The sequence below is a fragment of the Neoarius graeffei genome, chromosome 2 (genome assembly GCF_027579695.1).
Source record: "Neoarius graeffei isolate fNeoGra1 chromosome 2, fNeoGra1.pri, whole genome shotgun sequence".
Classification (NCBI taxonomy): Eukaryota; Metazoa; Chordata; class Actinopteri; order Siluriformes; family Ariidae; genus Neoarius; species Neoarius graeffei.
In genome coordinates, this window is record NC_083570.1 from 15927202 (window position 1) to 15938592 (window position 11391).

At 43.9% G+C, this 11391-nt stretch overlaps 1 protein-coding gene across 1 annotated transcript; it reads left to right on the top strand.

Annotated features, from left to right (window-relative positions):
- Positions 1-340: 340 nt before the first annotated feature.
- LOC132869056 (uncharacterized) lies at positions 341-4339 on the top strand. The gene is made up of 9 exons (XM_060902414.1): positions 341-521; positions 630-938; positions 1273-1338; positions 1464-1526; positions 3321-3410; positions 3503-3570; positions 3693-3758; positions 3873-3938; positions 4062-4339. Exons 1-9 carry the CDS (start codon positions 341-343, stop codon positions 4167-4169), a joined length of 1017 nt encoding a protein of 338 aa, XP_060758397.1. The 3' UTR covers positions 4170-4339.
- The last annotated feature ends 7052 nt before the right edge of the window (positions 4340-11391 follow it).

Here is an 11391-nt window from a genome sequence, read left to right on the forward strand (position 1 = left end):
CTTTATCTGTATTTGTATTCATTTAAATCTGTTTATACAGTTTATCTGTTCATGTTTTCATATTCAGTTACATCCCGACTGTGGACTTCAGTGAGTGGTAGATGTTAGTGAGTTGTAGAGTTCCAGGTTGTCTGTAGTTCTGTAGAGTTGCTGCAGATGGTGAACTGCTCATTAACACATCATTAACTGTTGTGTTCCTACAGGCTGCAGGCTGGAAGGAAATGAAGTCTTAATAGAAATCGCTGCATACACAGGAGGCTCAGTACTGCTGCCCTGCTCCTGCACTGACCTCCAAACCACACCTGAGACATTCACATGGGAGAAATACATAACAAATGAAATGAAATGGGTAAAGATATCTCCTGAGAGTGAGCAGTACAAAGAGAGATTTCAGCTGGTTAATGATCGCTCTTCAGGAAATCTCTCTCTGCTCATATCACACCTGACTGAAGAGGATGGAGGAGATTACAGGTGTAGTGTTAAAGGGAGTCAATACAGAGACATCAAACTCACTGTTAAAGGTAAAGGACTCATTTTTATTCACAATGCTACTTCAGTGATAATCTCATGACAGATTAATCTGATGTTGTAACAGCGATGCAATATGTTGATGTTTGTTCATTCTCCAGGTTGCACACTGAATCAACCGACAGTGTATATGACTGGATACGTGGGACAGTCTGTCCTTCTGCCCTGCTCCTGCTCTGAACTACAAGCCAAACCACACACTTTCACATGGACGTATGTAAATGGTTCTGATCACAAAGAAATCTTCCCAAAGGACCAGACAAATCTCTACACAGACAGAGTTCAGCTCTTTAATGATCATCTTCCAGGAAATCTCTCTCTGCTCATATCACACCTGACTGTAGAGGATGGAGGATGGTACAGGTGTGAGATCAGGAACAGAATCTCATTCGTCTATCTCACATTAAGAGGTAAAATGACCTTCTGTAAATAAACCATGTGTGAAGTTGACTACAGTATGTAGCTAAAATAAAGAAATAGAGGAAAAGTGCAACATAAAATCAGAAATAAATTGTAAGAATCACATGTGAAAAGTTTCTGTTCTGTGTTCTGCTCCTTGTCTGTGTTTGTGTTGATGATGATGGATTATCTGAGTTTGTGTTCTGACCTGTTTTCACTTCTCACTACGATTCCTGGATTGTCTTTAATAAAGAACATGCTGAGTTTACACACTTGTGTTCTGCCTTCACTCACTGCATCTCACACTCTTTATTTCTAACTTATTAAACCTTTCTCTCCTTGCAGATGCACCGACAAAACCTTCAACATCCGCACCAGTGACCAGAACAACTTCACCTCGTTCCAAACCAGGTACCACACACCACTGATACACACTGGAATGAAAAGGGTTTATTAGTGTGTTAGTACATCAGCTCACAGCAAGAATCACACACTAACTTTATCTGGTACACTTTATCCTGTACATGTCACAACAGCAACAAAATCAACCCCAGTGGTTAATGACAAAACATCTGCACCCTCTGAAACATCTGAAACAGGTACTGATCAATACACTCCATTAATTTCTGTTCATTTCAGATGAAGTTTCATGATGTTCTCGTAACATCTCCAAGAACAGAATTATCTCTTAAAACTACTCTTTATAAATACAGAACTTTTATAAGCTCTAAAAATGATCCAGATGGTTAGTTAGTGAAGCAAATAAATCTTAAAATTAGTCTTAGATTATCTGAAGTGTCCACCAGACTACAATCTGTGAATGAGCCATTGCTATACGTAGGTACAATAATGTATTAGAACAAGCGCATTGATATAAACCTGTGACATTCAGCTGCAGATTTGTTAGTACAGCAAAAACCAATTCTTGTGATTAATGATAAAGTGAATCCACAATCATCTGAACCATCCAAAAAATGTAACAATGGATTGACTGCATTAACTTCATTTACAGTTTTTGTGCTTCATGCTTGTTTGACATTTACAGGAATGCAAAGATTTTTTTTTCTGTGAAAGGACCAAAGTACTCATTTCTAATCATATTTACATACTCTAAAAGTAGATTAAAATGTTTAATGAGTACAATTAGGGGTGGCACGGTGGTGTCGTGGTTAGCGCTGTTGCCTCACAGCAAGAAGGTCCAGGTTCGAGCCCCGTGGCCGGCGAGGGTCTTTCTGTGTGGAGTTTGCATGTTCTCCCCGTGTCCGCGTGGGTTTTCTCCGGGTGCTCCGGTTTCCCCCAAAGACATGCAGGTTAGGTTAACTAGTGACTCTAAATTGACCGTAGGTGTGAATGTGAATGGTTGTCTGTGTCTATGTGTCAGCCCTGTGATGACCTGGTGACTTGTCCAGGGTGTATCCCGCCTTTCGCCTGTAGTCAGCTGGGATAGGCTCCAGCTTGCCTGCAAACCTGTACAACAGGATAAAGTGGCTAGAGATAATGAGATGAGATGTTATATTTAATTTCCTTCATTCTTTAATTTCTTTCATAATTTCATAATTATTCTCTTCTAATTCTGCCTCATTTTCTGTCAAATTTGCTTCACAAATGAAAGGGTTACTGTCCTGAAAACATTAAAATCGAGTTATCCAATGAGATTTGTTTGTTTGTTGTCTCTAGGCTGAGAAGAGTTTCGAGCTGTCTCACTCATTGGTTAGGACTTCATTGCCAGGACAGAAGGCCATGGCAGTGTGTGTTTATGCAGGAAATGACAAATGACTGATTAACCAATCAGATTTTGATTTATAGTGGGAGGGACCAAAAATTTATCACCCTAGGCCTCCTCGAAGGCCAACACGAGCTTAACTGTGAGTCGGCACCGTCTGCACAGTAGTGAAGTCACCTTCCAGTCAGTGTAGCGTTCATCAGTAGTGTTAACGGATGCTAATAAAGCGGTCAAGCCAGTGCTATCGAGAGCTACAGGCTAACGACTGAAAAACTAAGATTTCTGTCTTCAGACTCTTCTTCCACGCTGCACGCTTGCCACGGTATTTTTCACTCAGACTTAAAGATTCATTTCCCTGTATAATTTACTTAGTTACTTTTAAAATCAGCATCGACAGCTACATACAACGGAGCGACCTGGCAGCCTGCCCCTGATCCCTTACAAAATCCTTTGCCCTGTTGCCTTTTTGATATCTGACTAAGTTTTGGCTGAGCTCAAGTCCCAACTCTAATAGGAACGGTTCTCCACTGGTGGTGTGCATTACTGAACATTTAAACCTGTAATTTGCAGCAGCACGATAACCTGAGCAGCTCTTATAGAATATTAATCAACTCCGTTTGACTAATCAGAATGTTTTTATTGCTTTTCACTGTGACCTCTTCAAACACAGATCCTCAACACATCTACATCAGCGTTGGTGTTGTGATGGCTCTGTTGCTGCTGCTGATCTTCGGAGGAGTCATGTACTGGAAACACATTGGTACACAGACCCACATATGCGTATGCGCACACACACACGCATGCACAGTGAGTGATTTTTACAGTCTCACTCTGTCTTGTTTCATTCTGTAGAACAGAGACGTAGACAGACCGAGATCAGTGATGGACAAACAGGACAGCAGACACAGCAGAAGAAGAAGGTGAATGCACACATCCACGTTGTTTCACTAGTGGGATGTTCTTTAGTAACAAGTCTTACATTCGATGTGTGTGTGTGTGTGTGTGTGTGTGTGTGTGTGTGTGTGTGCACCCGGGTGTGTAGAACTTTACCGAACCTATGAACTTGATCACAACATCAGAATCCACTTATGAATCAGTACACACACAGGTGAGTGTGTTTAAGTGCTCAGGACAATCTGTGTTACTGATTTGTTGCTGATTTGTGCATTTGGTTCTGCGTGCATGTGTGTGGGATGTTCTAATATAACTTGTTTTTCTACAGAATGATTCTGATGTGCCGTACACAGCTATAAACCCACAATCTCAACGCAACAATGTGGAAGAAAAGGTGTGTATTGTTCTAGAAATGTGTATCTCGTGTGTGTGTGTGTGTGTGTGTGTGTGTGTGTGTGTGTGTGTGTGTGTGTGCACGCATGTGTGTAATCACGTTATTGATCTTCTATCTCATCAGGATGATGTGACGTACTCGACTGTAGTCCACGGCAACACTGTGAGAGCAGCACACACTCAACAAGCATCAGGAGATACGACAGTATATGCCAGCATCAAAACTAATTAAGTAACACACACACGAGTATATCTGTGAGGCATTTCCATTGACTTGTTCGTTGTTGTAGCAAAATGATTCAACACTTACACAATTTTTTATTTTATGTTTTTATTAAATATTGTTTAAAATTATTTTGAACTAATATTAATTTATTGTGATCAACAACAACAACAATAATACAGTGTTTATTTATGTACATATGCTTCTTAAAATGTATACTCTCATTTTTTTGTATTTTATGCTTTTGCATATTAAGGTTTAAGATCTTTTTGTAATATTTTGCATTATACTTACATCTTTAAAGCAGCACTTTGTCATTGTTAAAACCCTCTTTGAGCTTTTGTTTGCTATCAAAAAATTAACACACTTTCCATGAATGTATAAACCGCACATTTTTGTGTATCTGTGTCCTTTTTTTTTGTCTTAGCTGTTTATAAATATATAATTATTGTCCAAGAGCAGTTTTCAGTTCCTTTCAGCGTGTGGATTCTTGTTTGCCCAAATTTCTGTTAGTTAGAAATCGGCTGAGCTGAGAGTTACAGGAAATGTGCTCTTTCTTCCTGGAATGTCCAATATCAAAGAATAAAGTACTCAGAGCTTGTTGAGGGACGCCATGACCTAATGATAAGAGAAGCAACCTTGGGCTCAAAAGGTCACTGGTTCGATGCCCTGGACCAGCTGAAATGGCTGAAGTGCCCTTGAGCAAGGCACCTAACCCCCAACTGCTCCCCAGGCTGCTCTGGGTACACTGTATGCTGCTCTGGATAAGAGTGTCTGCTAAATGCCTGGAATGTAATGCAACTACATTTCCCAGAATGCACTGCAGCCGAGAAGTATGTTTCTGAGGTTTTATTTCTCATAGATTTGTGACTTTTTATTGTCAGAAAATCTGAGTTTTATTCTCGGAATATTACCCCCCTCTCAGCTTTTTTTTAAACCTACGATGGCCTTATTAAGCCGTCGTAAAATCTGGACCCAAGTCCTCTAAGACAAGCTTTTGAACTGCATGCTGGCTCTCTACAATGTGTCAAAGCTTGTTTTACTTTCTATCACTGGCAGTTTTGCAATCCCGAGCAATAACTCGTCATATCTGGTGTGAAATAACCATTTAATGACATTTTATTTCTTCAAATTTATAGCACATGATGTGATACAATATGGAACTGAAAAGCCCATAAATTAGCACAATGAATATATACTTTTAATATAATCAAAGCAATTCAACACACATTGTTAGTTTATTCTCTTTCCCTTAACCCCCTCCCCTCCCCCACCTTTTCTCTTCATTTCAAATACTTCTACAGAAAGCAGAACTACATACTTTCGTGTTAACTGCAAGCCTGGAAGTTGCATCATCGATGACGTTCTTTGTTGCTTAGCAACATAAAAAAGAAAAACTCTGAAACCTAAGTCTCACATGACGCAATGCTGTAAAATAACAATGCAAATTAAGAGTGGGATACGCGTCCATTTTTGTGTCCTTATTGTCACAAATATAATCAATAGGCACATTTGTATTTTTCTGAATTTCTGCATGAATTCCAGGAGTTGGTCTGTTGACCAAGGGTGTTGCCAGATAATGTAATAAAGTTGTGTAAGCTCTGTGTTGAACAGGCATGTACGGTAGGTGTACAGATTTACACCACATATATAGGGTGGTAACTACCGTAGCCTGCTGAGTAAGTGTGCCAGTTAGGAGCTGCTCTGCTGATCAAGTGTTTAGATCAGAAGATGGTGAGTTGATTGTGTGTCAGTCAGTTGCTGGTAAATTGATTAGGTGTGTAGATCAGTAGCTTTGGAGTTGATTCGGTGTGGTGGTCAACAGTGTTGTGGTGCTCGAGCCCAGTCTCAAGATCACTTTTTGAAGGTCTCAGTCTTGGACACTGACCCTCAGGATTTTATTTCAAGACCGGTCAAGACCACAACTTTGGGGATTTTGCTAAATTGCCCGTATATTGTCTGATTTATTTGTTAACATCATTACTGTGATTGGATGTAAAACTTCTTGTTTCAAATGCAACCAGTAACGTGACTCATTGCTATTTCGAAATTTTTGTTACTGTTACTGGGCGTCACCCCTCCTCCACCCCTTCACACCACTGGTCTGGTCCTGGTCTTGACTCAGTCTTGCCTTGTCTTGGTCTTGGTCTTGACTTGATCCCAATCCCTCAATGTCTTGGTCTTGTCTTGGTCTCAATACACTTTGGTCTCAGTTTAGATGGTCTTGATGACAACACTAGCGGTCAGTAGCTGGTAAATTGATTAGGTGTGATGGTCCGTAGCTGGTAAGTTATTCAGGTGTCTAAGTCAGTAGATGGTCTGCCTATTTAGTGTGTGGGTCCATTGCTGGTGAATTGATCAGGTGTGTAAATCATTAGTTGGTGAGATGATCAAGTGTGCAGGTCTGTAATTAATGAGTTAATCAGAGGTGCCCATCAGTAGCTTGCCAGATGATCAGCTGCATAGGTAGCTGGTCAGTTGATCAGATGTGTAGGCCACTATATAGCCAGAATCAGGTGACTAGGTCAGGGCAGCACGGTGGTGTAGTAGTTAGCACTGTTGCCTCACAGCAAGAAGGTCCTGGGTTCAAGCCCAGTGGTTGGCGAGGGCCTTTCTGTGTGGAGTTTGTGTGGGTTTCCTCTGGGTGCTCCAGTTTCCCACACAGTCCAAAGACATGCAGGTTAAGTTAATTGGTGGCTCTAAATTGACCGTGAATGTGAGTGTGAATGGTTGTTTGTCTCTGTGTCAGCCCTGCGATAACCTGGCGACTTGTCCAGGGTGTACCCCGCCTCTTGCCCCTAGTCAGCTGGGATAGGCTCCAGCTTGCCTGTGACCCTGTAGAACAGGATAAGCGGCTACAGATAACGGATGGATGGAAGGTGTCTAGGTCATTAGCTGGTAAGTTGATCAGCTGTAAAAGTCAGTGCAGGTGTACGGGTCAGTAGCCGGTGAATTAATCAGGTGTCCAGATCTGCTGATCAGGTGCATAGGTCATGAGCTAATAAGGGGTGCAGGAAGTTGATCAGGTGTGAAGGTTAGTAGCTGGTCTAATGAGCAGGAATGTAGGTCATTAGTGGGTGAGTTCTCCATGTGTGAAGGAGAGAAGCTGGTGATTTCATGAAGTGTATAGGTCAGTAGCTGGTGAGTTGATCAGGTGTGTCAGTCAGTAGCTGGTGAGTTGATCATGCCTGTAGATCAATAGCTGGTGAGTTGATCAGGTGTGTAGCTCAGTAGCTGGTAAGTTGATCAGGTGTGTAGCTCAGTAGTTGGGCTGTTGATCAGGTGTGAAGTTCATTAGGGGGTATGTTAATCATGTAAGAAGGTCAGTAGCTGGTAATTGGATCAGATGTGCAGGTCTCCATCCATCCATTATCTGTAGCCACTTATCCTGTACAGGGTCGCAGGCAAGCTGGAGCCTGTCCCAGCTGACTATGGGTGAAAGGCGGTGTACACCCTGGACAAGTCGCCAGGTTATCGCAGGGCTGACACATACGGACAACCAACCAATGTGCAGATCTCTTCTTCATGAATCTATATTAGTAGCTGTTCATGTTTGTAGATTTTCTTTACTGAAGACTCACTGTTTCATCTCCATCAGTACAGCGATAGTGCACTCTAGTAGGATCTGAAACAGAGGTGGGGAGACAAGAAAAAAAGAGCAAAACTGTTGAGAAAACAGGTGCTCATACAGGGAATAAAGTTACTTATAATAGCTTGACTGAGTTATTCTTACTTTTGTCTTTCTTTGTGACATAGAAAATGATGACAATGTGGAAAATGACTGCAGCAGTCATTTTCAGTTACATGAAGATAGTAACACATTTCTCGTCTCTCTCGTCTCGTCTTCTTCCGCTTTATCCGGGACCGGGTCGCGGAGGCAGCAGTCTAAGCAGGGAAGCCCAAACTTCCCTTTCCCCAGACACCTCGGCCAGCTCCTCGGGAAGAACACCGAGGCGTTCCCAGGCCAGCCGAGAGACATAGTCCCTCCAGCGTGTCCTGGGTCTTCCCCGGGGCCTCCTCCCGGGGGGACATGCCTGGAACACCTCCCCAGGGAGGCGTCCAGGAGGCATCCGAAAAAGATGCCCGAGCCACCTCAGCTGATTCCTCTCGATGTGGAGGAGCAGCGGCTCTACTCCGAGCTCCTCCCGAGTGACTGTGCTTCTCACCCTATCTCTAAGGGAGCGCCCAGCCACCCTGCGAAGGAAACTCATTTCGGCCGCTTGTATCCGCGATCTTGTCCTTTCGGTCATTACCCAAAGCTCATGACCATAGGTGAGAGTCGGAACGTAGATCGACCGGTAAATTGAGAGCTTCGCCTTTTGGCTCAGCTCCTTCTTCACCACAACGGACCGGTAAAGCGACCGCATCACTGCGGAGGCTGCACCGATCCGCCTGTCGATCTCACGCTCCATCCTTCCCTCACTCGTGAACAAGATCCCGAGATACTTAAACTCCTCCACTTGAGGCAGAACTTCTCCACCAACCTGGAGAGGGCAAGCCACCCTTTTCCGGTCGAGAACCATGGCCTCGGACTTGGAGGTGCTGATTCTCATCCCAGCCGCTTCACACTCGACTGCAAACCGCCCCAGTGCATGCTGAAGGTCCTGGTTTGAAGAAGCCAGCAGGACAACATCATCCGCAAAAAGCAGAGATGAAATCCTGTGGTTCCCAAACAGGATTCCTTCTGGCCCCTGGCTGCGCCTAGAAATTCTGTCCATAAAATAGCAAATAGCAGTATAGAGTATCCGGCCTTCTTGGAGTCCCTGGGAGAGGTACTGAGGAGTGCTCAGACTGGGGACTCCATTGTGTTACTGGGGGACTTCAATGCTCACGTGGGAGATGACAGTGACACCTGGAGGGGCGTGGTTGGGAGGAACGGCCTCCCCGATCTGAACCCGAGTGGTGTTTTGTTATTGGACTTCTGTGCTAGTCACGGTTTGTCCATAACGAACACCATGTTCGAGCATAGGGGTGTCCATAAGTGCACGTGGCACCAGGACACCTTAGGTCGGAGGTCAATGATAGACTTTGTAGTCGTTTCATCTGATCTCCGGCCCTATGTCTTGGACACTCGGGTGAAGAGAGGGGCTGAGCTGTCAACTGATCACCACCTGGTGGTGAGTTGGATCCGCTGGCGGAGGAGGAAGCTGGACAGACCTGGCAGGCCCAAACGTATGGTGAGGGTCTGCTGGGAACGTCTGGCCGAGCACTCTGTCGGGGAGGTCTTTAACTCCCACCTCCGGGAGAGCTTTTCCCAGCTTCCGAGGGAGGCGGGGGACATTGAGTCTGAGTGGACCATGTTCTCTACCTCCATTGTGGACGCAGCTGTTCGGAGCTGTGGCCGCAAGGTCTCCGGTGCCTGTCGTGGCGGCAATCCCCGAACCCGGTGGTGGACACCAGAAGTAAGGGATGCCGTCAAGCTGAAGAAGGAGTCCTATCGGGCCATGTTAACCTCCAGGACTCCCGAGGCAGCTAACGGGTATCGGCAGGCCAGGCGTGCTGCAGCTCGGGCAGTTGCGGAGGCAAAAACTCGGAACTGGGAGGAGTTCGGGGAGGCCATGGAGAAGGACTATCGGTCGGCCTCGAAGAAATTCAGTAACACATTTCAGCTCAGTTTTTCCAGGTAATGATTACCTTTAATTGTGAAACAAATGTATCTATACTGATTATGGTCAAGGAAACACATGTAATCTCCCTCAGCATCTTCAGTCAGATGGAATATAAGCAGTGAGAGATTTCCTGTATAGTGAGTGTTAAGCAGCTGAATTCTGTTCCCGTACCTCTCACTCAAACTGGATATCATGTCCCATATGATTTTGCCTGGATTATTTTTCTTCCACTTGAATGCTGGAGGTTTGGTGTGTATTTCAGTGCATGAGCAAGGCATGCAAGCACTGAGTAAGCATATAAAGCAAGCACTGAGCTTCCTTTATATGCAGTGATGAAATCTGTCTTTGTGTTCTCTAGCGGAGTGCAGCCTGCAGATATTTTCAATCAGCATATTTTCAGATCAAATCAGATTTGTGAATGTCAGATTTATGCAATATAATTTACCGTCAGTTGGAGTGATGCTGCTGGTGGCAGACCGAGCTGAGTTATCATCATATTTGCTCTGGACTAAAAAGGGGAAAAAAAGTATTCAAATTGCGGCGGCACAGTGGTGTAGTGGTTAGCATAGTCACCTTCCAGTAAGAAGGTTCTGGGTTCGAACCCAGAGGCCAGCGAGGGCCTTTTGGTGTGGAGTTTGCATGTTCTCCCTGTGTCTGCGTGGGGTTCCTCCAGGTGTTCTGGTTTCCCCCACAGTTCAAAGACATGCAGTTAGGTTAATGTGGGGTGGCCTTGGGCTGAAGTGCCCTTGAGCAAGGTACAACCCCGATTCCAAAAAAAGTTGGGAAAAAGTACAAATTGTAAATAAAAATGGAATGCAATAATTTACAAATCTCAAAAACTGATATTGTATTCACAATAGAACATAGACAACATATCAAATGTCGAAAGTGAGACATTTTGAAATTTCATGCCAAATATTGGCTCATTTGAAATTTCATGACAGCAACACATCTCAAAAAAGTTGGGACAGGGGCAATAAGAGGCTGGAAAAGTTAAAGGTACAAAAAAGGAACAGCTGGAGGACCAAACTGCAACTCATTAGGTCAATTGGCAATAGGTCATTAACATGACTGGGTATAAAAAGAGCATTTTGGAGTGGCAGCAGCTCTCAGAAGTAAAGATGGGAAGAGGATCACCAATCCCCCTAATTCTGCGCCGACAAATAGTGGAGCAATATCAGAAAGGAGTTTTACAGTGTAAAATTGCAAAGAGTTTGAACATATCATCATCTACAGTGCATAATATCATCAAAAGATTCAGAGAATCTGGAGGAATCTCTGTGCGTAAGGGTCAAGGCCGGAAAACCATACTGGGTGCCCTTGATCTTCAGGCCCTTAGACGGCACTGCATCACATACAGGCATGCTTCTGTATTGGAAATCACAAAGTGGGCTCAGGAATATTTCCAGAGAACATTATCTGTGAACACAATTCACCATGCCATCCACCGTTGCCAGCTAAAACTCTATAGTTCAAAGAAGAAGCTGTATCTAAACATGATCCAGAAGCCTGCATCTCTGATGGTATGGGGTTGCATTAGTGTGTGTGGCATGGGCAGCTTACACATCTGGAAAGACACCATCAATGCTGAAAGGTATATCCAGGTTCTAGAGCAACATATG

Bases quoted from the DNA above. Each gene is read 5' to 3' on its own strand.
- LOC132869056 (XM_060902414.1), top strand. From the start codon at position 341: ATGAAATGGGTAAAGATATCTCCTGAGAGTGAGCAGTACAAAGAGAGA. The intron at 1,527-3,320 runs GTACTGATCAAT...CTTCAAACACAG, and splicing joins CTCTGAAACATCTGAAACAG to ATCCTCAACACATCTACATC. The intron at 3,939-4,061 runs GTGTGTATTGTT...CTATCTCATCAG, and splicing joins GCAACAATGTGGAAGAAAAG to GATGATGTGACGTACTCGAC.